Source organism: Heterostelium album, assembly GCF_000004825.1.
Source record: "Heterostelium album PN500 unplaced genomic scaffold PPL_scaffold11, whole genome shotgun sequence".
NCBI classification, from domain to species: domain Eukaryota; phylum Evosea; class Eumycetozoa; order Acytosteliales; family Acytosteliaceae; genus Heterostelium; species Heterostelium album.
In genome coordinates, this window is record NW_008805073.1 from 127,000 (window position 1) to 152,148 (window position 25,149).

The 25,149-nt window shown below is 32.1% G+C and overlaps 10 protein-coding genes across 10 annotated transcripts; 5 read left to right on the top strand and 5 right to left on the bottom strand.

Annotated features, from left to right (window-relative positions):
- Positions 1-380: 380 nt before the first annotated feature.
- Positions 381-1,878, bottom strand: PPL_09452 (uncharacterized protein; the record flags this gene model as incomplete). Its single annotated transcript, XM_020580246.1, has 3 exons — positions 381-531; positions 616-742; positions 804-1,878. 3 exons carry the CDS (start codon positions 1,876-1,878, stop codon positions 381-383), a joined length of 1,353 nt encoding a protein of 450 aa, XP_020428833.1.
- Positions 1,879-2,529: 651 nt separating this feature from the next.
- PPL_09453 (uncharacterized protein) lies at positions 2,530-2,622 on the bottom strand (the record flags this gene model as incomplete). Its single annotated transcript, XM_020580247.1, has 1 exon — positions 2,530-2,622. One exon carries the CDS (start codon positions 2,620-2,622, stop codon positions 2,530-2,532), a length of 93 nt encoding a protein of 30 aa, XP_020428834.1.
- A 140-nt stretch (positions 2,623-2,762) lies between these two features.
- Positions 2,763-4,298, top strand: PPL_09454 (uncharacterized protein; the record flags this gene model as incomplete). The annotated part of the gene is made up of 4 exons (XM_020580248.1): positions 2,763-2,777; positions 3,000-3,360; positions 3,431-3,901; positions 4,234-4,298. 4 exons carry the CDS (start codon positions 2,763-2,765, stop codon positions 4,296-4,298), a joined length of 912 nt encoding a protein of 303 aa, XP_020428835.1.
- A 473-nt stretch (positions 4,299-4,771) lies between these two features.
- On the bottom strand, positions 4,772-5,932 carry PPL_09455 (uncharacterized protein; the record flags this gene model as incomplete). The annotated part of the gene is made up of 1 exon (XM_020580249.1): positions 4,772-5,932. The coding sequence occupies one exon, from the start codon at positions 5,930-5,932 to the stop codon at positions 4,772-4,774; it is 1,161 nt and encodes a 386-aa protein (XP_020428836.1).
- A 204-nt stretch (positions 5,933-6,136) lies between these two features.
- ddx49 (putative RNA helicase) lies at positions 6,137-10,305 on the bottom strand (the record flags this gene model as incomplete). Its single annotated transcript, XM_020580250.1, has 5 exons — positions 6,137-6,514; positions 6,625-7,168; positions 7,260-7,384; positions 7,488-8,093; positions 8,437-10,305. The coding sequence occupies 5 exons, from the start codon at positions 10,303-10,305 to the stop codon at positions 6,137-6,139; spliced, it is 3,522 nt and encodes a 1,173-aa protein (XP_020428837.1).
- Positions 10,306-11,748: 1,443 nt separating this feature from the next.
- On the top strand, positions 11,749-13,008 carry sigK (EGF-like domain-containing protein; the record flags this gene model as incomplete). The annotated part of the gene is made up of 1 exon (XM_020580251.1): positions 11,749-13,008. The coding sequence occupies one exon, from the start codon at positions 11,749-11,751 to the stop codon at positions 13,006-13,008; it is 1,260 nt and encodes a 419-aa protein (XP_020428838.1).
- A 574-nt stretch (positions 13,009-13,582) lies between these two features.
- PPL_09458 (uncharacterized protein) lies at positions 13,583-14,415 on the top strand (the record flags this gene model as incomplete). Its single annotated transcript, XM_020580252.1, has 3 exons — positions 13,583-13,667; positions 13,746-13,825; positions 13,891-14,415. The coding sequence occupies 3 exons, from the start codon at positions 13,583-13,585 to the stop codon at positions 14,413-14,415; spliced, it is 690 nt and encodes a 229-aa protein (XP_020428839.1).
- Positions 14,416-14,910: 495 nt separating this feature from the next.
- PPL_09459 (tetratricopeptide repeat protein) lies at positions 14,911-16,964 on the bottom strand (the record flags this gene model as incomplete). The annotated part of the gene is made up of 4 exons (XM_020580253.1): positions 14,911-15,930; positions 16,022-16,644; positions 16,677-16,811; positions 16,961-16,964. The coding sequence occupies 4 exons, from the start codon at positions 16,962-16,964 to the stop codon at positions 14,911-14,913; spliced, it is 1,782 nt and encodes a 593-aa protein (XP_020428840.1).
- A 120-nt stretch (positions 16,965-17,084) lies between these two features.
- Positions 17,085-22,381, top strand: PPL_09460 (uncharacterized protein; the record flags this gene model as incomplete). The annotated part of the gene is made up of 8 exons (XM_020580254.1): positions 17,085-17,121; positions 17,233-17,251; positions 17,358-17,398; positions 18,116-19,198; positions 19,512-19,783; positions 20,018-20,087; positions 20,671-20,721; positions 22,047-22,381. 8 exons carry the CDS (start codon positions 17,085-17,087, stop codon positions 22,379-22,381), a joined length of 1,908 nt encoding a protein of 635 aa, XP_020428841.1.
- A 408-nt stretch (positions 22,382-22,789) lies between these two features.
- On the top strand, positions 22,790-25,093 carry dpoA (prolyl oligopeptidase family serine peptidase; the record flags this gene model as incomplete). The annotated part of the gene is made up of 3 exons (XM_020580255.1): positions 22,790-22,921; positions 23,022-24,192; positions 24,255-25,093. 3 exons carry the CDS (start codon positions 22,790-22,792, stop codon positions 25,091-25,093), a joined length of 2,142 nt encoding a protein of 713 aa, XP_020428842.1.
- Positions 25,094-25,149: the final 56 nt, after the last annotated feature.

Consider the following 25,149-nt stretch of genomic DNA (forward strand, 5'->3'; position numbering starts at 1 on the left):
GGTGAGCTATGGCAGAATATGATCTAAGTTTCGATTGGGAGATCTACAAACATACTGGTTGCAGTTATTGGAGTAAACTGATTACCAATTGGGTTTAATAGTTATAATTTTGGATTATTTGTTTTATATCAATAGAAAAGTTTGTGGATATTATAGTAAATCAATTTTTATTTGGTTATTATTTTTGATTTCAAAGAATTAAATTGGACTATTTTTAAAACTGTCAGACTATATATATATATCAACTGTCTTAAGTCTCTATTTCAATTTAGATGTTTTTTATAACATTTAATTTTTTATTTAAAAAGATGTGATATCATCTTGGGTAGTCAAAAAACTATTAAATTTCAAATTAGAGCAGTTGTTTCCAACTATTTGAATTAAGCAGAGACTTGTTTCTTTACTTTCTTTGCAAGAAGACCTTCATCTTGTAAAACCTTCTTAAGACCAGCATATGTGTAGTCAGTGTTTGGTGTGAACTTATCAATCTTGTTTTGATCGTTTAAGAAGTCAAAGTATTCATAATGAATTCTGAAAAAAAGAAAATACCAATTAAATATAGATATTTTAATTAGTGACTTTTATAATAGTTTTAAAATAAATAAATCTACTTGCCTGTCATCACTGGAATATCTGTAACATTGAATAGTTGCACAAAAATCTTGGGAGATATTCTTGAGCATATGTGTTTGGTAGAGATATGGAGTGAGATATGTAACCTGTTTTTCACTGAAATCAGTTTCTAAAAAAACCAAACAGTTAGATTTAAAAGTTAATGAATAAAAAAATTAAAAACAATATACCCAAATATGGAACATGAATCTTTGGATTCAGGTCAGAATAGTAGTTACAATGAATGGTACCATGGAGAACCTTGATGATAGCAAAGGCATCAGAGTGTTGATGGATTGGTGAATTGTGTCCCTTTGGCCAGAGCTCTAAAACGAAAGGTATACCAGGCGAATATCCAGAATCCATACCCAAAGTAACACGTAGATATGTTTCCTCTAATTTAGAGTGGTGTTCTTGAGCTTTTTCAACACATTTCTTGTAAAGTGCACCTTTATTGTCAAGTGATTTACGGATGGCTATTGTTACTGCATCTGGAAGAACAACACTGTTTCCAGCAACAACAGAATACAATTGTTGGCATTCCTTTGGTAGATTTCCAATGGCAGTGATATGTCCGGCTTCAATATCATCGAGTGTGATGACATCGTTGTTGATGACATATGGGGGTAGTTGGAAGGTAACTGGTAGCTCGTAAAACTTAACCTTGGAGATGAATGATTGTTCCAACGAGGTACCTATGTAGGCGAGATCCTGGAGGAATGCAATGTTTGGTGGGAACTTGTAAGCAAGTAGAGTAAGTTGTTCAGTTGCTTCACCCTTTCCATATTTCAATACTTTATTCTTCTTGTCAAGTGAGAACCAGTAGTTGACAGTGTTGTCAGTCTCGAGGAGAGCTCGTGAATCCAGGGTGGTAGCCAAAATGCTGGATGCATTGTTATTGTTGTAGTTGAGGAATGTAGCGGCACTGGCAGATACCTCCAAAACATAGATAGAATATGCACCCTTGGAATCTTCCTTCTTCGAATTAAAGAAGATGCGGAATGTTCCGGTTGGATTGACAATCTTGAAACGGATGGCTCCTTGACTCTTTACATAGCATTCTTGGTTCAAATAGTGCTCTGGGAAGACTGTGGCACCAGATCCACTAGCTACACCATGGAGAGTAGTGTTTACGGCAGCGACCATAGCACCTGCCTTTTGAGCAATGTTCTGAGCTAATGGTGACTTGGTAAAGCAATCCTTGAAGAGCGCATCATCAGCGGCAATTCTAAAATAAGAATTCTTCTTGACTGAAGTAATTGTCATTTTATATAATAAATATATATTTAACAAAAAGAATAAGAACAAAATTTGAAATGAATGTGATGAGCTATCATTTCAAATATTTATATTTGATTTAAATCAATCAAAATAATCATCAAGTTCCTTTCAGATCCCGATTTGATAAAAGGCCCACAATTCAATAAAACATTGCACAAAAGATATGAAAAGACACTAATTTTTTTTGCAAAGATTTTATTTTTGCCAATCAAGCAAAATTAAACTTTAACAAATTGGTTACTTTGGGGTAATTTTATTCACCAACCTTCAAAATATTTGTAAGTAGGAATTTTATAATAATATCAATAATTTAATTTAGGGTCTGATTTATTGAGGAGTTAAAATTAAACGGATTTGATTTATTTGTTGATGTAAAGTTACAAATAACCTTTATTGGCTAATATTTAATTTGGCACTATGGTAATAATTAAATTGTTTCATTATTTGAATTAAATTGTTCCCAAATAACAAAATAAAGAATTTTAAATAAACATATAGATATTTTTATCAATGAATTTAATTTAATCAAATAAGTAACAATGAATCATCGAAAGTTTGGAGAAATTCATCCACTTAGCACATCATTCCTTGATCACTCCTGGAACCTGGTCGGGATTGAGAAATATATTGAATCTTTCAATCTGGACTAGCGAATACCAATTTGGTTATTGATGAAAATCCTTTCTTTCCTCTGTAGATGTTAATCTTTTCTTGTTCATTCAAAGTCATGTTTTAAAGATTATGGATGTGATTACTGACTTGATATAGAGTTTTAAATAAACGAGAGTGATAAACAGTTTCCCTTTTAAATTATAGAGTACATTTATAGGTACAAAAGTGGATATAGGATTCGGCAACAGGATGCATACATGACTCATATTAATGTATGTACGTACAGTAAAATTTTTTCGACTTTTTCTACTTTTTCGACTTTTGTCTCCACTTTTTTACTTCAATTTCGACTTTATTTTTGCAACACTTTTTTTAATTTTTTGACCTTATTATTATGATAAAATTCAGAGAAAATTAAATGTTAATATTGTGATCATTTAAAATTAAAAAATCAGAGAATCAGAGAATTTCCAACAATATTTTCATTTAATCAGATGAATAATAACGAATCAAATATATTTGTAAATCTATCACATTTACTTTTAAATAGAATTTTCAGTCAACTAGATAGTAATATAGATCGTATCTGTTTCACTTTAGTCTGTAAGAGATGGTATAATGAAAAGAATAAATATTTTACATTCAATGCAAAATCATTGGTAAAACCACTTTATGCAGATCAGAAAGATGGTGATTATCCATTATTCTTTTTAAATTCATTCAAAGATGAATTCCTCAAATCATTAGTTTTTAACAATTCTCACCAGAAAGATTGTGCGCTCTTTATTAATCAAGCTAATGATAATGCTTTCAACCCTACTTTTAATCCTGAAGTTGATTATTCTATGACAAAAGGTAAGAGATAGAGTTGTAAAATAAGTAATCTATCTTTCATATTTACTTTTTTTTTTTTAATTTTCTCTAGAGACGCTTGATACATTAGGTCTAATAATTAGACCTAATATTAAAACACTTGTAATTACCGAGGTTGACCTGAATGAAAAAGAACTGGAAAAGTATATGACACTCAACAACAATATCACTCATATCTATGGTTGTTCATCGATTCCAGTAGGAGGATGGCCTCAGAACATCAAGTTTATTAGATTCTCGAAATTTAGTGGAACTCTGATACCTGGTTGTTTCCCAGAAGGCATCGAAACCATTGAGTTCAAATCAGCAGATTACTGCACGATCAACGAGCCGATAGAATGTGGCGTATTTCCAAGTTCGTTGACCTCGCTAACTTTTTTTGACATTCTTCATGAACCAATTGCTCCAGGAGTTCTACCGAAATCACTAGAGTCACTCGAGTTTGGATTCTATTCGAATGATATCGACGACCAACTGCTTCCAAACACTCTGAAACATCTGAAAATCCACGGGTATTCAAGCTGTAAAATATCACTGCCAACAGCCAATCTGGTTTCATTGGATATGAATCACAATTTCTTCTCGGATTCGATACTCCAACAAATCAAAAGGTGTCCAAACCTAAGGAAATTGTCTGTCATCGGTAAATGGGAGAATATCACTGCACACTCCATCAGAGAAGGTGATATACCAAATACAGTGACCACCTTGATCGTTCGGTATTGTCGAATGGAGAGAGGTTCAATTCCGAGTTCTATCAAATATTTAGATTTTGCCAATTGTAAACTCGATGAAGATCTATTTCCGGTAGCAGCAGCAGCGGCAGAACCATCGCATCGCTTCGATGAACTGAAGCTTACAATATTGTTAAAACCAGCCAACCTAGTAATAGTAAAATCACTGCTTTCCAGCAATATTAAGATCAAAACACTAACAATAGTAGATACATTTTTTGATCAAGGCACTCTATCTATTCAAGACAGAAAGGATGGAGTCGAAATACCAGAGGAACTTGGCGTAGAACTATTGAAACTAAATGTATACATTGGAAATACCAAGCGCTTACTGGGAATTCCAAACACAGTGAAAACAATCGATTTTGGTGATGGATATGGAGATGTTTCTGAATTGAACTTACCGGAATCGGTTCACACCATATCAATTCAAAATGGTCAGGTCGATATCGATGAATTGTCACACAAATCAACGTTGGTCAATATTAATTTCACTGAAATTAAATTGGATGATCAAGTTGTCGTACAAGTTCGAAGAATAAGCGATGACTATTATTTAATATTTGGACAAACCGAAGAATATGGTTATATTGCTTTGATATTACATAAATCAAAACAGATATCTTCTTTAATAAATAAAGTTATACAATAATTTAAATTTAATTGTTTTTATTATCCATGTTACTGTTGCTATCAATTTTCAACTTTTCAACTAAATCTGGTAAATGGTGAGATGAAAGCGATAGGAGCAGTGGAGTGGATCCAAAGTCATAATGTGATTCTTTGTGATAAAATAATATGAATTCTATTGGGTATTGTTTGTCGTTGATTGGCGTTGTTGTTGTTGTTGTTGGTTCTGGTGTTTGATGTGATTGTATTCTCAGTTGATTGAGTTGATCGAGTGACTCCAAGTCGCAGCCGTAGGAAGGTAGCGATATGAATGGATGTGGATTGTAGTTGGATCTGGTGGATGCCGTTGTCTCTGCCAGCTTTGTTTGTTTCCAAAAGAATCGAAACTCAGTGTCACAATCACACAGCATATTGCCTTTCCAACAGAGGATGTCGAGGATGTAGTACACCGATTTAAATGGTTCGTAGAGACAATCGAGAATGCAATAGCGATTAGCAACATTTCCAGTGGATTCACGTGATGCTGGTGAACCAAAGGGTAGTGTCGAGTGAAACGTCGACATGACATGACCATCAGGTGAACGTGCCACCGTAATTTCACGCTGTGATATCACAAGACATCGCTTACCTTGAGAAACGGGCACAGCAAACCACTCATCACTGAAATACATTGGAATATCAGTCATCGATTCCGCAAGCATCAAATGATTAGAATAATGTGAAATCTCTTTCATTTGTTTCTTTTCTTTTTGTTTCTTTCTTTTATCTCTATTTTTTTGTGTATTATTATTATTACTATTACTATCAATATTTGAAACTTCCATACTATCATTTAAATCTAAACTATCATTTATACTATTATCATTGTTTTGTTCATCTATTGCTATATCATTATTATTATCTTGTTGTTGTTGTTGCTGTTTAATAGTATAATTTTGAGAATCAGAAACTACAGATCTTAGTTGATTAACTAGATCACGTCTCTTTAACTTTTGTTTCTCTAAATAGTATTCTCTTCTCTTTTGAGATTCAGGTGTACTTATTGTAGATTTAAATGACTGTTGTCTATGACTAAACTCATGATCTACATCTTTAAACTGTGTTGCACCAAACAAAGCAGACAACAATACACCATCTTCATTACTCTTCTTTGAAGACCCCATAGGTTGTAATTCTTGTCCACCATCCATTATCTATTTATCTATCTTTTTCAAAATATATATATTAATATAAAATTAACAACTATAATAATAAAGAATGAAATAGTATTTATTGCAGATCTGCTTCTTTCGTTCGTTTCGTTTGGTTGTGAGAATTAAAAAACATTCAAGATGAATCAGTCAGTCAAGTTCACATTGAAAAAAATTCATAAGTAATTATTTATTTATTTATTTTTATTTCTTTTTCTTTTTAAATAAAGATATTCCACTATCTTCATCATCGTTATTGTGTCTATTTACTTTTGTCTTATTTTCTAAAGTTTCGTTTGTTCTCTTCTTTGAAATATCTGTTGTTGTTGTTGGTTTTGAAGATGATGCTGTTGTTGCTGCTGCTGCTGTTTTAGTTGTTATAGATTCTTTTTGTACAGTTTTAATATCTTTTTTCTTATTATTCTTTTTACTACTATCATTATTATCATTACTATTAGTTGTTTTTGATTCTTTATTATTATTTGTATTTCTTTCTTTCTCATCTAACATTTGTCTTGTTAATTCATTTCTTTCATCTCTTCTTTCTTTTTCTTTAACTCCAAATTCTATTTCATCCAAATACTTTAATTTTAATTTAATTAATAATAATAATATGATTGATTAAAGAAAATGATTAATAAATGGACGATGACTTGATAATAATACTTGAGATATTATTGATTGATAGTTACAATTTCAACTAGCTTTCTGGCGGTCGATGCTTCACCGAGATGACGGTAGACAGCTTCATCTTCGGTGGTGTACAACTCCAGTTGCTTACCGATTGCAGCCTCTACGTTCTTGACTAGTTCGACGTCGTGTGGTGTGACGAACGATATAGCACGACCCGATCGACCGAAACGTGCGGTTCTACCGACACGATGAATATAGTCCTTCGATGAATTCGACAGTTTGTAGTTGATGACCATTTGGACGTCGGGAATATCGAGACCACGACTCGCCACATCCGTTGCAATCAACACACGAATCTTACCAGACTTGAACTGTTTCAATGCATTCAATCGATCCTTCTGACTGAGAAAAGAGTGCAACGACACCGATTTGATATCCAATTTATTGAGCATTCCTTTCACTGCCTCCACGGTTCTACAGTTATTGATGAAAACAATCACCGAGCTACTATCGTGCTTCTTCAACAGGTATACCAAATGACAATCTTTTGCTTGTGCTGGCATAAATACATAATATTGTGATAATGTTTCTACTGTATCATATCTAAAATAGGAATGAGATGAGTTACATACAAATTAGTTTTTGTACAAGATAGATTAATAACATCTTAGTCTTTATCTTTACAACTACCTACTTATTATTATCTTCGAAAATATATGGATTCTTAATTGGGATCGACTCTAATTTCTTATTACTATTTGTCATTGTTGCTGAATATAACAATGTTTGTATCTTTGGTGGTAAATGTTCAACTATTTTCTAAAGTGAAAAAGAAAAACGAGTGGAATGGAATGTTTAGTTAGAATGCATGTTGATAGGTGCATTTATGCAAATAGATCGATAGATAGATAGATAAACTTACTTGTACTTCTAATTCAAAGTCAGGACCTAACATACGATCTGCTTCATCCAGTACCAAGAATCTACAGAATTGCAATGCCAGTTTCATTCCGTTGTTGAGATGTGCTGCAAGACGACCTGGTGTGGCAACGATGATGTGTGGTCGTTTGTCGAGGATGAGTGATTGCTGAACATTGTCGATTCCACCGATGACCACACAACAGTTGACGTTGATAGCACTACCGAGTGCTCTAAATTGCTCGCCAATCTGCACGGCCAACTCTCTGGTCGGTGTCAATACCACCGCAAAAATACCGTAGGGATCCTCTGAGAGTGCCGAGAGTATCGGCAATGCAAAGGCAGCTGTCTTACCCTGACCGGTCTTGGCACTCGCTAGAATATCACGACCCGACAAGATTGCTGGAATTGTATTGTACTGAATGTTCGAAGGTGCTTTGAAACCGAGTTGTTTACAACAAGCGAGTAGCCATGGTGCTAATCCTAAATCTTCGAATCTTCTTTCTTTTGTAACAGTTGTTGCTGTCGATGTCGATGTCACTGATGTAGTCTCTAAATCAACATCATCATCATCTTCAATAATTCTATTCTCCATTATTAGAAATTCAATCTATAATCAAATAATCTTTGTGTAAAAATAAATAATTAATTATTAAAAAAAGAAATAAAAAAAAAAAAAAACGAACGAAAGTTTTTTAATTTTTGATCAAATAAATAAATTAAAATCAAATATTATTTTAATTGATTATTTGTTTTTTATAGAATTTAGAATACAATTATTCATTATTTAATTCAATATTTAAAACATACACTCAATATTGTAATTTTTAGATATTATATTTAACAAACATCTATTCTTAAATTAATAACTAAAAATTTACATATAAATCTAACTAAAACTACAAATTTCTTTATTTTTATTATATTTACTTCTACTAAATTGCTAAAGATACAATTGATGATCCACAATCATTTCTAAGTTGTATGTCATCGCTAAAGATTGAAACCCAAATATTTTGTTCGATAGAGTATCGATGATTCTTGTGTTCACCACCACCAAGTAGGAATACGTAGTTTTCTGTTTTTGACACCTGGTGGTAGAGCATCGATAGGTAGTGTCCAGATTTAGCGGTGGAACTCAGCATTATTATGGATCGGTCGTCAATATTGAATCTTAGGAATCGACCGTCGATACCCAGAATAAAGATATTACCGTTGGAGTCGTGACAGGCCGCCACTGGATGTTCAAAGAGCAATCTCGAGGTGAACGATTCCACTTTGCGATTGTTGGTGTCGATTCCGAGAATCTTTTGTGAACTCTCTGGGATTGAGTATAACATTCCCTTGTAGAAGAGACTGAGAATCTTCTTGCTCTCATCACTAATGATAAGATATCGTTCAAACTCCATTGATTTCGTATTGAAGCGGTCCAGTCTATTGCCACCGAGCACATAGATATACTCCTTTTGGTCATAGCAAACCGAGATGTATTCTGTCATCTTTGGTATGTCACTCGCGATATCGATACTCTTTGACTTTATAGAGTATCTGTGGTACTTGTGTGGTTGACCTCTTCCACCAAATATATAGATATACTCACCGATAGTCACCATTGCGCTGAATGTTCCATAAAATCCAATCTTGAATTTCATTTCTTCAACTGGTGTAATATTATTATTATTATTGTTATTGTTTAATAAATCTGATAAACTAATTAAAGTTGCACCTTTATTTGTATGTGTAGTGAATAAGTATTGTTTTTGAACAGGATTTGTTGTGGTTGAAGTTGTTGTTGTTGTTGGTGATGTGGATGAAGATGATTTCGGTGATGTTAATCCAATAGATTGATTTATCAATGTACTTAATAGATTATTATTAATTGGATTGGTGATCAATCTATAATCAAATTTCGATGATTGATTTGGTTGGTTGTTATTATTATTTGTATTATTATCTGTATTATCATTATAAACTGTTAAACTACAGTTATTATTATTGTTGTTGTTGCTGCTATTGCTGTCATTTGCTATTACTTTGAATTGATCGTTGAACTTAAACAGTAAATCCAATATCATAAAGTCAGTGTTACTTCCATACTGTGATTGTAAATCATTTAGATTGAACTGACTATTATTTTCATGATTGAACAGAGTATCGATATTTGATTGTATAAACGATTGTAGTGATTCACTGTCAACGAGTGATTTTATGATTTCCTTTGTTGAATATACCTCTGAATATATATCTAGTATTGCTTTGGTTGTTGTTGTTGATGATGACGAAGTTGCTGATGAATTACTATTATTATTACTATTATTAATCTTTTGATTTAGCGTAATTAGATTACTTAAATATTTAAGTTCATCTATGTTGGTCTCTATTTGCTGTGTTAATGAAAGTAGATCGCTGACAATCGGTTTCTTTAGCTTGTGCTCTTCAACCACCAGAAATTCGTGAAGTTTCGCAAAGTGTGCGGATATCTCAGCCTCGGTTGTCTCTAGTGATTTGCAATTGGTAGTTGCATCTTTCAACTTTGACCATATATCAGATATTCTTGTTTTTATACAACAATTTGATTCTTCATCTTGATTATCATTATCATCTGCACCATTATTATTACTATTACTAAAACTATAATTTGATAAAGATTGTTTAATGTATTCTATATGATCACACGAATCGGTGTGATCTTTAAATTGTTTATTATGAATAATCAAACATGCAGAACACATCAGTTTATTACACTGATAACATATTATTTCAATTGATCTCTTGTGAGTTGTACATTTTTGATTATTATTATTATTTGATATCTCCATCATTTATTATTAGAATGGTTAATCAAAAAAATAAATAAAATAAAAATGCTTGATGCTATTCAAAATTAAAACTTTAAGTTTCCAAAAAATCAATTAAAATATCTATTGAAATTACAATCACGATCATCTTTTTTTTACATTGCTATGAGCGTAAGCGTACTCACTGAAAAAATGTTTTATTAAATTAATAATAGAAAAATAGAAGTATTTTTGTTATATTAATATTCATAACATAGATATGATGCTAAACCTTTTTTTTTAAATTAATTAAATTTACAAAAATAATAAATAAATAATAAAAACAAGAAATTTTAAAACAAAATTGTTTTTTTATTTAATAAATTTTCAAAAAGAAACAGGTGAGACACAATTTCTGGATCACCCACCAGTATCTATTGTTCGGTTGATCTAGTGGCATTCCACTTGCTTGTCAGTGGTGGTAGTCTTAGTTGGAACACATCATTAGCTAGACTTTGTAAGTCTGTCTCTGAAATTCTTTTTTTTTTGATTTTTTTCTTTGTTTATGTTCTATATAGAAAGATAGAATATATTTAAATATATATATTTTTAATCATTAACTTTTAGATATAAATGTATTTCACAATACAATATTTCAAGAGTTTCCATTGAGTATCTGAGAGATCGTAGAATTCCTCCGTAATTAAAACCATGTCTCACCAGTCCTAGAAAAAAAAATGATTAAAATTACAAAAAAAAAAAAAAAACAAATAATCTTAAAATTTATTTATATTTATAACATTTTGAATTTTTAAAAAAAGGGGGGTGATTTAAATTCAACTGTAGTTGTTCAATTGAACATTCACCCTTTAAAAATAAATTTAAACACACTCATATTTTTTCTAAATATTTTTATTGTGACAACTAACCATATAGTATATATATATACATATACTATTTTAGATGATAATTTGATTGGGAGTATAGAAAGTATAAACACTTAAACGATGTGGTAAACACAGCTATTAGTTTTAAAAATAATCTAAATTTGATTTTAATTGATATATTAAAGGAATTTTGTATATTTTTAATGGTCTGAATCTTTTAGCGGAACACTATTATTTATAGGTGTCATTCTTTCTAACTATCTTTCAAACAAAATGAACATGTGTTAAAAAACAATAAAAACAACACAATTCAATCATTTTATAACAATTTTTTATCTATCTTTCTTGCAGGATCTACTATTCTTTCTTTTTTTTTTTAATTCACATTCACATTTAACAAAAGTTGACATTGCGACACATGTGATTATCATACACCAAATAAATCACCTTTCACAGTTTAAATTTCTATTAAAATTAAATAATTTTAATAATTATACTTAATTCCATTAAAACTATAAATAATCAAACTTTTCATGATAACATATATGTCATTTTCAAAATAATATATATTTATAAATTTATAAATAATATATAAAAAACAATGAAATATTCAATATTTTTAATTTCCATGATAATTGTGGTTGCAAGCTCAACCAGTTGTCAAGTAGACTATCAGTGTGGTAATGTGCCATACTCTCTGTGCTTCAAGAACTTCAATATGCTTCCGGGTATCGGTAGAGATACCTCTGGTAATATCGTACTGCTTGGTAACTTTAATTCGTCGAGTCAAGGTCTCAATTATATTGCTACTCTACCGGCAGCTGGTGGATCGATCACACCTGGCTATGCCATTACCACCGACGCCAACTCTGGTTCTGGCTACAGCAAGTCCACTCAACTCTACACCTTTGTCACATCATTGAATCAACCATACATTGCCGTCCAGAAGAACAACGCTCCATATACTGGACCCTACTTCCAGAACGGTACATTCAATGGTGTATGGGCATTGAAGGGCTACACTCTCGGTCTTGGTTTCGACGATATCAACAAGCGAACCTACTACTGCGATGGAAACGTTCATCGTATCGACAAGATCGTCTTGACCGAGCAAGAGCGTTTCCAAGGTGCAATGGATCTCTACGCCGGCCAGAACTGTAACTTTATCGGTGCTGTCGGCAACGATCTCTATATGGCCTTGATAAACTACAACGACAACGGTACCACCACTACAGTCTACAAGGGTAGCATTTCATGCGCCAATTGTCCAGCTAGTTCACTCACCAAGGTAGCAACACTCAACTTCCAAGCCAGTGGATTCTCTTTGTCTGCCACTCATATGTACTTCAGTGCTGCACCAGGTTATCTTACTCCGAATGCCGGTCTTATTCAGCTGCCTTTGAGTGGTGATATGATTGCCTTGAGATACATTGTCAGTGAGCCAGTCGGTAGATTCGTATTCGATCAATCCGGTGATTGGATCTACTACCAAACCGCTGATCTCGCAACCATCAAAAAGGTAGGTCCAATCTCTGCCAATCATCCACAAGTATCTGTTCTGTATGACCGTTCAAACCCAGGTTCCAGTGGTAACTGTGGTTGTACCGGTGGAATGCAAGGTGCTCAATGTCAAACCTGTTCAGGTCAAATTCAATGGGTCAATTCATTCCCTCAATGTATCGCTGTATCCAACGGAAATCCAGCTACTTGTCAAGCTGACTATCAATGTGCGAACCTTCCATACACTTCCTGCCAATACGCAACATGTCAATGTGTAAATGGATTCACCGGTGCCCAATGTCAAACTTGCACTGGAACAGTAACCTGGAATAATGGAGTTCCAACTTGCAAATATAATTAAGAAATATCATATATATATAATTTAAAATTAATTAATTCACATATCTAATTAAAAAAAATATTTATTTATTTAATTTATTTAACAATTAATACAATTGAGATTGATGGGAACCAACACAATTTTGTAAATCTTTGAATTCTTGAAAAAATTAAAAAAAAAAACTGAAATTTTTGAATTAATCAGATCCAATCCAAAATTCTGACCATTCGTTGAATTTGCTTATAATCAAAAAACGAGCACGTGGGTTAATTTGTTTTAATTAATTGATTAATTAAACAATACCCAATAAGAAAGATGATCTATCTATGGATCAATTTTCGAATCAAAACAATTATATGTCAAAAAAACTAAAGGGATGGTTTTTTTTTTTTCTTCACTTTTGAAAAAAACGGTTTCTTTATCTGAATGGTGGTTGGAAGGAATCTTAATAAAATGAAAGATCAGCTATTATTTTATTTATTGATCAAAATTTTAATTATAAATAGCCTTAAAAAAACATAAATAGATTTTATTTTGGTTAAAAACATATTATATAATTATTATTTAACGATAAATAAATAAAAAACTCGAAAAAATGCAATTAAATATTCATAAACCAAATTTATTATCTTTTGTTTTGATTGGTTTAACTTGGATATGTTGTATTATAGGATTTGCATGTAAGTTTTTAATAGAATCTGATTCATAAAATTATAAAATAACTTAATATTAATTTCTTTTTTTTTACAAAAACAAAGCGTATTGGTGGTCAATTACAGTGGAAATGACTGAAAACTCTGAACCAACAACCACTACAATGTTGTTAAAATATAATGAGGTAAATAAATTATAATTATAAAGTAAAAAATTAATAATTATACAAATATTAACAGTTTTTTTTAGCAAAAAGTTTCTTTTAAAAGTGGAAATCAAGATATTGAAGGAACCCAATCTGTTAAAGAAACTGATGCCAATAAAAACCAACTTGCAATTCTAAAAGTTTGTTTGGCATTCTCAGTGTTAGCATTCGTAGTTCTAACTGGATGTATGGTATTGATCGTTGCTCATTTCCTAAATGCTTTGAAATCAACTAGATTCCCATTTTCCATACTTGGAAGAGTACTTCCATTTGTTGCGCTATTATTCTGTTTGGTTTCTATGTTGGTCTTCCTTGCATTCCCCAATGCCATGAAGAGAGATTGTGAAAATCAAAGCTCCAATAACAATAACAATAGTGGTGATATCAATTTCGGATGTGAAAGTGACATGACCAAGAAATTCATTGGCTCAATATCGGCAGCCGGTACAGAAATCAAATGGGCACCCACTACTTCTTGGGCTGCGATGGTAGTAGCTTGTGGTTTAATATTTGGAGGTTCAATTTTCAATTTTATTTTTGGAAACTATGAAGAATCAACTCCTCATTAAAATCTTTAAAGCTCCAAAAGTTATTGTATAATAAAAAATAAAATGTAATCTTCCCAACAATATTTTATCATTTTTATTTATTAACAAAGATTATTTATTGTGGATTGCAAATAATAATGAATATAATGTTTTTAATCAAATAATTCATTTATTGATCGAGACTCAAAAGTATTACAATAATTATATATTTAAAATATTTATTACTCTGCTATTCAATCTATATTAAGATTGATTAACTTATTATTGTTATATTTTTATTATTACTATTATATGATACTATAAATATACGTTTTAAGGTGAAATTGAAAAGAAAAATGAATAGGAATTGGATAAAATACCAAGATTGTTTTGTGTTTTGTGTGAAAGTTGGTTGGTTGGTTGATCGATTAAATATTGGTTGGTTGGTTTGTTAATTATATATAATTTACGTTGTTGTTGTAGTCGTTTCTTGTTTGTCGTTTTGTTATAATTTGGTTTGTCGGTCGTTCGTATCGATTAATTATCTTGACCAAAATAAGTACCTTTAATAAAATCGTAGTAATAGAATAATATCTCATCCAATGGATCCAATATGCTTTCGCGATCGAGTGTTACTTTCTGGTTGTGACGAATCTCTAGTGATTGATTGGAGGATAGCGCGATGTGTTTGAGTGTGTTGATCGATGACTTGACGAATGAATGTAGTTGACTGGATTCCGCTTGTTTCTCGAGGATTCTGTTCAATACCAAGACGAGTGCACGTGCCTTCTTTGAGAGCTCCTGCAGGTTCTGTGGTTTGTCGTTGAGCTCACTGGTGACGACGTCCTCGATTTCGATGTCGCAATCCACTTCCAAGTCGGGGAATGAATTGACTTGCTTGACGTATCCGATGAGCAGGTTGTGCAGTAGCATGACACGAGTGTTTGCTTCCTCGGGCAAGTCACGCTCCAACATGTTGGCCAACACCAGGGTGTAGTAGTGGATCGATTCGTCGGTTCGCTCCAAGTCAAACAGGCAATCGGCGAGCGCCATCTTGACGATCTCCGATTCCGGGTCGATGTCCATTGCGCTTTTCAAGAGGACGAGAGCTTGCTCCGGTTGTTTCTGACGGAGGAGATAGGTGCCTTTGAGTCCGATTGCATAGGCGCTCTGTGGGTGCTCTTCAATGGCGAAATCGACCCACTTCATCTGTGCGGCTACGTCACCTTGGATCTCGGCGATCGATGCCAAGCAGACTGCAGCACCATAGATTGGATTGTAATCGTTGGATTTCTTTAGTTTTGGACCGTCGGTGTTAATGCTGTGCACCTGCAACAGAGTGTCACGATCCACCGATCTTCCAATATCGATGGCACGCTTATACAACTTTATGGCGTGATCGAACGATTGCTGTTTGAAAGCAACGTGTCCCAACATCAGATATCCATTAATGTTTTCGGGTTCTATCTCCAACAATCTCTTACAATAATCCAATGCTTTATTCAAATTTCCAAGTTTTATGTACATCTCTGAAATTAGTCCAAGTACTGGTGCATACTATTTATAACAATACAAATTCTGAAATCAATATATTGCTGTGGTGATATATATATGTTGTATAGAATAGCAAAACAAAACAACAACTTACTCTTGGTTCAATTGTTAAAACTTGTTCAAATACTTTGATTGCACGATCAAAATCTTTGAGACCGATATAACATTCGGCCATTGAAGACAAGCATGGAATCGACTCTGGAATTAATTCGAGTACTCTCTTGTAGTCGGCAAGTGCCTCTTGGAATCGACCTTTGTGTTCGTAGAGATCGGCACGCAATCCCAATGCTCTCGTTTCATTGCCATCCATCTTGATAACATCTGTCAAGTCAGCAATAGCTTCATCGATTTTATCTGCATTAACAAGATCGGTTGCTCTCACCAAAAGATCCTCTATACCATATGATAATACTACTTGTTGTGTTGTTGCTGATGTTGATGTTGATGTTGATGATACTGTTGTTGCTGTAGATACAACTGTATTACTATTGTTGCTGCTGTTGTTGTTTGTTCTGGGACTTGCAACAGTCTTTGAAGATGATGATGATGATGATGATTTCTTTGATGACTTTTTCTTTTGAGGCATTGGTTGCTGCTGATTCGTTGTTGTTGTTGCTGCTATCATCCTCATCGATGTTGTCGGCCGAAGAGGAGGAAGTAGTAGCGCTATTTGTCTCTGTGTCTTTTCCATGACGAGGGAACAGTTTTGCACCGGTGCTAGTGAGGAACGATCGGTTATTGAGACCTGCACCGAACGACTTGAATTGATTCTGACGATTGGCCGGTGTTATATTGTTGACATTGATCTGAGTATTGAGTGCAATCACCGATTGATGGTACTGCTTGCACACTTGAAATAAATTTGGAACTCTTTTCATTTCTATCTATTTATCTATCTGATATCCAACAAACAACAAACAAACAAACAAATAATTCAAGGAACAACTAGTTGATATTTAAACACCTGTTTTTTTATTTCGAAAAAAAAAAAAATCAAACTAAATAAATCATAGTATCATTGCTGCAAAACTACCCATTTTTAATTGTCAATCGAAATTTTATAAAAAAATGACATAATTTTGTCGATTATAGTTTTTTTTTTAAAAAATTATTCAACCGTTGAGAAAAGTAAAATTTAAAAAAATTAAATAAATAAAATGAAAAGTTATTATAATAAGTGGTTAGTTAGATTGTGTAAGGCAAATTTGATTTAAGTAAATTTTTTAGTACGAATTAGTCAATCAATATTAGATGTGAATCTACCTATTATTAATTATTATTATTTTTGATTTTTTTCTCTAACAGATATTTGCTTTACATTAGTGTAAATTTTATAACCAAATTGATATATATCGGTCCTCCTCTTTTGTATTGCAAAGCTCAAGTTTTTTGTCAACTTTTTTTAATAACATACATATTTTTATTTTTAGTGTACTCACTAATTTCTTTTTTTCTTTATTGGTAAATGATAGTAATTATCTAAAATGGTAATAATTTATTGGTGTTACTGCTTGGCATTGAATACGTTAACCACTACTGCGATCTAATTTACTATTAGATGCTACTCTTTAGCTAACTACATATTGGTACATTATAATAACCTTTTTTGAATAAGATTAAAGTGAGTGGTGGAAGCTTACAAAGTTACATATATATAAGAGGAAATCAAACACAAACAAACAAACAAATAAACAAAAAAAAATCAAAAACAAAGTAATACGTAAATGAATTATTCGTCTCCGTATTGCATTATTACTTCACATCACCACACACCGATACAAAATAAATTGGTTGAAATAATAATAACACCATCACATTCATATTTTGTTCATGAACAGTTGGTTTCCATTACAGTTACACATCAAACTTCAAACAAAATTTAATTAATTCAAATTTATTGGTTTTTTTTTAAAAAAAAAAAAACAAAACCAACAAAAAAAAACAAACAAACAAAAAAACCTTACCACCACCACCAATTAGTTGTCTTTCATCTTATTTTTAAATCAAATTATTTATTTCACTTTATAAAATTTTAATGTTGTTGTTGATATATTATATTATAATTTAATGTATTTTTATTTTATTGTAAATTATAATATAAAATATAGAGAGACTATCATAATTATATAAAGACAAAAAGATATTATCACTTTTTTTTTATTTTGTATTATTTTTTTTTACTCACAAGCGATGAGTAGTGGTAATAATAGCATAACGGGGAGTGTGACCGATAGCATAAGCCCTGGCAGTGGTCATGGTCGGAAATCGCTACCATATCTATCGTCGGTTTTGTTGCCCAGTACAATGGTTGGGCCAAATTCTTCAAATAAACAACAACAACAGCAACAGCAACAACAGCAGCAACAACAACAACATAGTTCATCATCCAACTCATCGTCTCCCAGTCAATCTAGATATAGTAATAGTAGTAGCAGTAGTAGTAATAGTAATGGTGGTCATAACGAAGAATGGGAAAGAGATCGAGATCGGGAAAGAGATCGAGATCGTGAACGTGAAAGAGATAGGGATCGAGAAAGAGAAAGAGAAAGAGAAAGAGAATGGGAAAGCAATAGTTATCATAGTAATCTAAGCGCAACAGCAAGTATGAGCACAAACAGCAACTTAAGTAACCATAGTAGCTTTAGCAACAACAGCAATATGAGCAATAGCAGTGGCGGTAGTAGCAAGCTGCCTTCGGTCAATCAAATAATTCACGATCCTTTCTCAAAGAATGAGTATAAGATATCACACAATTCACCTTTGATACCATCAAGAATGATGCAGCAACAACAGCAGTTACAACAGCAGCAACAGCAACATCAACATCAACCACTATCACCAACACAACAACAAAATGTAAATAATAATAATACTTCACAAGGAGTGAATAGATTAACTCCAAATACAAATTCATCAAGTTTCAACGGAAAAGATAGAGATAGAGATAGAGAAAGAGAAAGAGAACAGAGCAGCAGTAAAGAAAGAGATAGAGATAATTGGGAAAGAGAAAAAGACTATGGATTTAATATTATTACAAGTGGCAATGGTGGACATGTAAATCATATGATTACAAAGCCCGCTGCATCATCGTTGTTAGACAACGAAGCTTTGATGAGATCAACAAAGTTACATCATCAAAACGTTATTGAGTTTCATCAACAACAACAACAACAACAACTTAATCATCAACAACATTTGCAACAACAATTATTACAGCAACAACAACAGCAACAACACGACCATAAAAAACAACAACAACAATTAGGTGGAGGTATGTAATTCAATTTAATTTTTTTTCTTTTAATTTGTGTGAGTGTGATGTGTGAGGGTGTTATTTTTTTTGATTTTTTTCTATTCCAAACATCTGTCGACATGTTTATTGCCAAAAATATATTATGTATACATAATATATTTTACTTTGTTTAATTTTTTTCATTTTCATTCTTCCAGATTTTGTTTTATTTTGAAATTTAATTTAAACAAACAACATCATAAATATTTATCACTTTTTGTTTTACTTTTTTAATTGATTAATTTTATTAATAATATTCTATTTTATTTTAAATATTGAAAAAATAATAAAGGTATGCCATCAATTGATAATAAGAAAAGAAAACATTTTACTACAGATGTCTCAGAGATAAATATGTATCACTCCAATGATTCCTCACCATACAACAACAATAATAATAATCACAATGGAAATGAGGATACCGAAGATGATATGAAGATAATTGTACATTCAAATAAGCAACAGCAACAACCAATCACAGAATCATCATCTGATGATATAGATAGCACCGATGATTTTGCTCGAATTGAACTACAGCAAAATACCAATATAGCAAATGGTTTAGTGATCTTCCAAGATGCGCTCGAACCCGAGGATCTACTCGATATTTACAATAGATTTAAGACTCCACAGTCCAACAGAAACAAGTTTAACAACATCAATAGTGCACCCAGCAATCCCAACATTTCAAACACCAATGCCAACATAACACCCAACAGAGCACCAAATTATGGAAATGTAGTGGGTAATATTACAACTGGAACAAATATATCGACCAACAAGTATTATTATAATTAGTTGTATAATTTGACCAAACTAACTACATCGATTGACCTCGATCAGGCTGATCACAAACTCATTGCCAACTGTTATTTGACGCCGAACCTTACTATATCATTCCATCACTCTTTCTTTCCTCCATTCACATGAAAGAATCATTTGTCAAATTATGATAAACCACAAATTAATTAATACTTTAATTAAATAATTCATTGTTTAGCAGTTGTCTTGTTAACAATATATTAAATGAAAACAAATATTTGTTTTTAATTGTGTACAATTTTTTTTTTTTTTTGATTAATTTTTAATTTAAACAAATATTGAAAATGTCTTGATTTTAAGGAATGATCCAAAAGAATATTCTTCTGAATTTATTTAAATGATAATGATTGGTTCAAATCAATTTATTCGTTACATATAGAATGAATAAACTTATCCAGACTTTAGGAAAGTTATAACTATCAAACTTTCCCAATAAACATATGTCCAATCAAACCTTGGTTGTAAATTTTTTAAAAATTACAAAGATTTTTATTTTTGTTGCAGTTATTTTTTTAAAGTATTAATAATCTGATTAATATAATAAGTAAAATTACTTTAACTACTTTTCATAATGATCTGATAATAAATCTAACTACAAACTGAAAAAGTCTTTAGAATTTTTAAAAAAGGTAAAGTATTACGATCAAGATTCTATGGAAATATACTTATTAGGAGTAGTTGTAATATAATTTAATTATATGAATAGAAAATAATTTATATGATATTTAAAAAATTATAGATCTTATATTAGATTTAAAAAAAAACTTTTTAATTTATTTGTTTTTTTTTAGATATTTTTTAAAAAATTGAATGGATAAAATAATGGATTGATAAATATATAATGAGATGTGCTGTGAGTGTGTATTTATAAATAAATTCAAATTCATTACCCCACATATATATATATAAGCACAATCTTAAAAAAATCAATGTTTTTCAAGTATAATCATTTTTTTTGAAAACATCACCATGTATTCCATTAAAAGGTGGGTTGAATTGAAATGAGAAGAGTTGAGAATGTCTGTGTATAAGTGAATGTGTAGTGTTTTTATTTATGAATTCAACTGACCACCCTCCTCTATTATTAATATTATCATGTTCATATGAATTCAGAGTTTTGAGCAGCACTGATGTTTCTGTTGTTGACTGGAGTGAATAGTTATAGTAGTATTAATAGTTATATATAAACCAAATCATCTCTAGTCATATAATAATACTATCATAAAAAAACAATTATTTTTTTAAAAAATACTCTTACCTATTTAAATATAGAATGAATTTTCAAATTTTCAAATAGTCACAAGAGGTAGGAGTTGGAGAATGAGTGAGTGAGGAAGTGAAAAACAAAGATTCTTTTTTTCTTTTGTGGTTTGTTTTTCAAGTCAATTGAATTGTAGTGAGAGTGGTAGTGGGTAGAATTAAGTTGATTGATTTAATCAGTGCTATATCATACCATTTCATACATGTATGATTCAATTTTGAAATTTTATAAGTTACAAAAGTACTGTTTTTTTAAAAAATTATTATAACTTATAAATTGGTAATACTAACTATACTATACTATATAGATATAAATATTAAATATTTATAAAATTGATTGTTGATATTAAATTCAGTTGAAAACAATTTAATATTTTTAATTATCTATTTTGGATAAATAAACAAATCAAAAAATAAAAAACTTTAACAACATAGAACAAACCAGTACAATATCAGTTAATAATAGGTTGGATTGGACCAATCCTTTGTGAATTGAACTTACTCGTTTGAATATCTTTTATACCAAAAAGATATTAATAAATATATTTAAAGACGAAACCTCAACTTAAATAAATTCAATTCATTTCATATTCATTCTATTTATTCGATTAAGTTTTTATTTCCTTTACATTTATAAATTTATTATAAATAATTTATTCCAAAAAAATAAATAATAATTAACTAAACTTTCTTTTGAAAGGAATAATAAAATAGTACCAGTATTGGAATTAATAAATTAATAAAGATATGAAGGAATCAACTCATAAAGTATTGAAGAGAAAACAAAAATTTAGGTTCAAAGAGATCAAAGAAGCTTTATATAATCATGAGTACTCGACCTATTTGATCAGTGTCAACGAACGATGCTGTCTGTGTGGTGAAAACAGTAACAACCACGATACCTACTACCTCTTGAAATGCCACATACTTTGCAATCGATGCTTTATGGCAAAACAAAGAGATATCCGTAAGAAAGAAGTTCAAGAAAGAATTCAATACAACGCACGTGAACGTATCCGTCAAATGAATGCTAGACTCTTTTTTCAACGTTACCCTCAATTTAATACTATTCATCAATAGTTATTAAAGAGTCTATTAATCAATCAACCAGTCAGTCGTTTTTTTTTCCAAATCAACACAATACAATCTAATTTGTTAAACAAACATTTTTGTCCTTTTCGAAAAGAACATTAATCTAATCTGTAAATAATATAATAATAATACAATAATATAATATTACAAATTTTCACATAAATTGTTTTTAATCAATAAAAATATTAATATTTTTTTAAAAAAAAAAAAAGTAAATTGTTTTGAGATCACTCGATTGTGATTTAAATTAATTAATAATATTGATGTTCAAAAAAACAATTTAATTAAATTTAAAATTATTTTTTATTAATATATATGTTTAAAAGAACACAGTTTTTACAAAGAGTAGTAGCACAAAATTTTAATAAATCTTACAGTTTATTTAATAATCATAAAATGACATTAAATTATCCAAAGATCAGACGTGATGATAGTGTTTCAGACACATTCAAAAGAACAAATGGTTCTGAACAAATTGTAAAGGATCCATATCGTTGGTTAGAAGATCAAAACTCTGAAGAAACAAAGGTTAGTAGTAACAAGTACAACTACAAAATAATATAATATCTATATAATATTAATTAACACACAAATGATTCGCGCCATATAGAAATTTGTAAAAGAACAGAATCAAGTAACAAGATCATACATTGGCTCTGGTGAGGACAATATATCGGTGGAGTTAGAGAAGGAATTGCTGGAGAAGATCAACTATCCAAAGACTAGTTTCTATCGTAGAAGAGGCGATCGTTTATTCTTTGATAGAAATCCAGGACTCTTGAATCAAGCGATCATCTACATGGCAGATGCCAACCAGCCCGACAAAGAGTATGTACTGCTCGATCCAAATCAATTCTCACCGGATGGAACTTGGTCGTTGAGCACTATGACCATCTCTGACTCTGGTCGTCTTCTTGCCTATGGTTACAGCAAGTCCGGATCGGATTGGGTGACATTGAAAATCGTGCGTATTCCAGAGAAAATCGACGATCCCGTAGTGATCCTTGAAGACCAGCTGGAGTGGATCAAATTCTCTTCGCCAGTGTTCAACAAAGATGAATCGGGATTCATCTACAGTCGATTCCCTCAGCCTGCAGATGACACTCACGATAAGGGTACTGAGACCGACCAGAACATCAACAACAAATGCTACTTCCACAAGATTGGCGATCCCCAAGAGAAAGACCTTTTGGTGTACTCTGACGAAGCGAATCCACAGTATATGTTTGGCTGTGAGTTCACCGATGACTTTGAAACACTGATGGTTTGCATTAGCAAAGATTGCAATCCCGAGATCAACATGACACTCATCACCAACTTTGACGAGGTGATCAACGGCAAAGAACAGCATTTCAAAAAAGTCAAATTGATCACTGATTTCTCAGCAAGCTACAGCTATATCACTAGCGTTGGCGATCGTTTCTGGTTCCACACCAATTTGCACTCACCAAACAACCAAATTATTTCGATACAGGTGCCAAAGAGTGAAGGTGTAGCACTCGATGTAAAGACTATCATTCCTGAGCGTGACTATCTTTGTCAGTATGCCGGAAGTGCATTGAATAAGATCTATGTTAGCTATCTCAAAGATGTCCAGGAATCGATTCACGTTTTCGATATGGAAGGTAAATTCCTACATCAAATCGAACTCCCAGGTCCCGGTTCACTCGCCGGCTTCGGACCATCCAAACTTCATAACCACATCTATTTTGTTTTCCATTCTTTCATCTACCCAGATACCATCTTCTACGTCGATGCCAACCAAGATAAAGCTGTATTATTTAAGGAACCACAAATCAGTATGTAATTACATTAATCTTTACATTCGAAATGATATTAAACTAATATATTTTTCAAAAAGAAAATTTCAATAGCGCAGATTATGTTTGTAAACAAGAATTCTTCAATTCAAAAGATGGAACTAGAATACCAATGTTTATCGTTCACCGTAAGGATTTGGTGTTGAATGGCGATGCTCCAACTTTCCTGACTGCCTATGGTGGATTCGAATATTCCTATGAACCATACTTCTCGCCAAGCTTCATTTTCTTTGTCGATAAATTCAAGGGTGTGTTTGTGGTGGCCAACATCAGAGGTGGTGGTGAATACGGTAAGAAATGGCACGAAGGTGGATCGCTACTCAATAAACAAAACTGTTTCGACGACTTTGCTGCAGCCGCTCAATTCCTGTTCGACAAGAACTACACCAAGACCTCGAAACTAACGGTCAACGGTGGTTCGAATGGTGGTCTGCTCGTTGGTGCCTCGGTAAACCAACGTCCGGATCTCTTTGGTTGCTGTATTGCCGATGTCGGTGTTATGGACATGCTTCGTTTCCACAAGTTCACCATTGGCAGTCACTGGTGTAGCGACTACGGTTGCAGTGAGGATCCAAAGTATTTCGATACACTCTATGGCTACTCGCCGCTGCATAACGTCGCCGGCGACAAACCTTATCCAGCCACTCTCTTGCTAACGGGTGATCATGACGATCGTGTCATTCCAGCACACTCTTACAAATACATCTCTGAACTTCAACATCAACGTGGTGGCAAACCAGACCAATCCAAACCACTGTTGATCTTGATCGATGAGAAAGCTGGACACGGTGCTGGCAAACCACTTACTAAACGTGTCAAAGAGTTCGTTACCAAACTCAACTTTATTGCTAAATCAACTAATTCCAATCCAATTCTTTAAGAGCAATCAACCAACTGACACATTATAATATGAATTACATTTTAAATGTTACACTT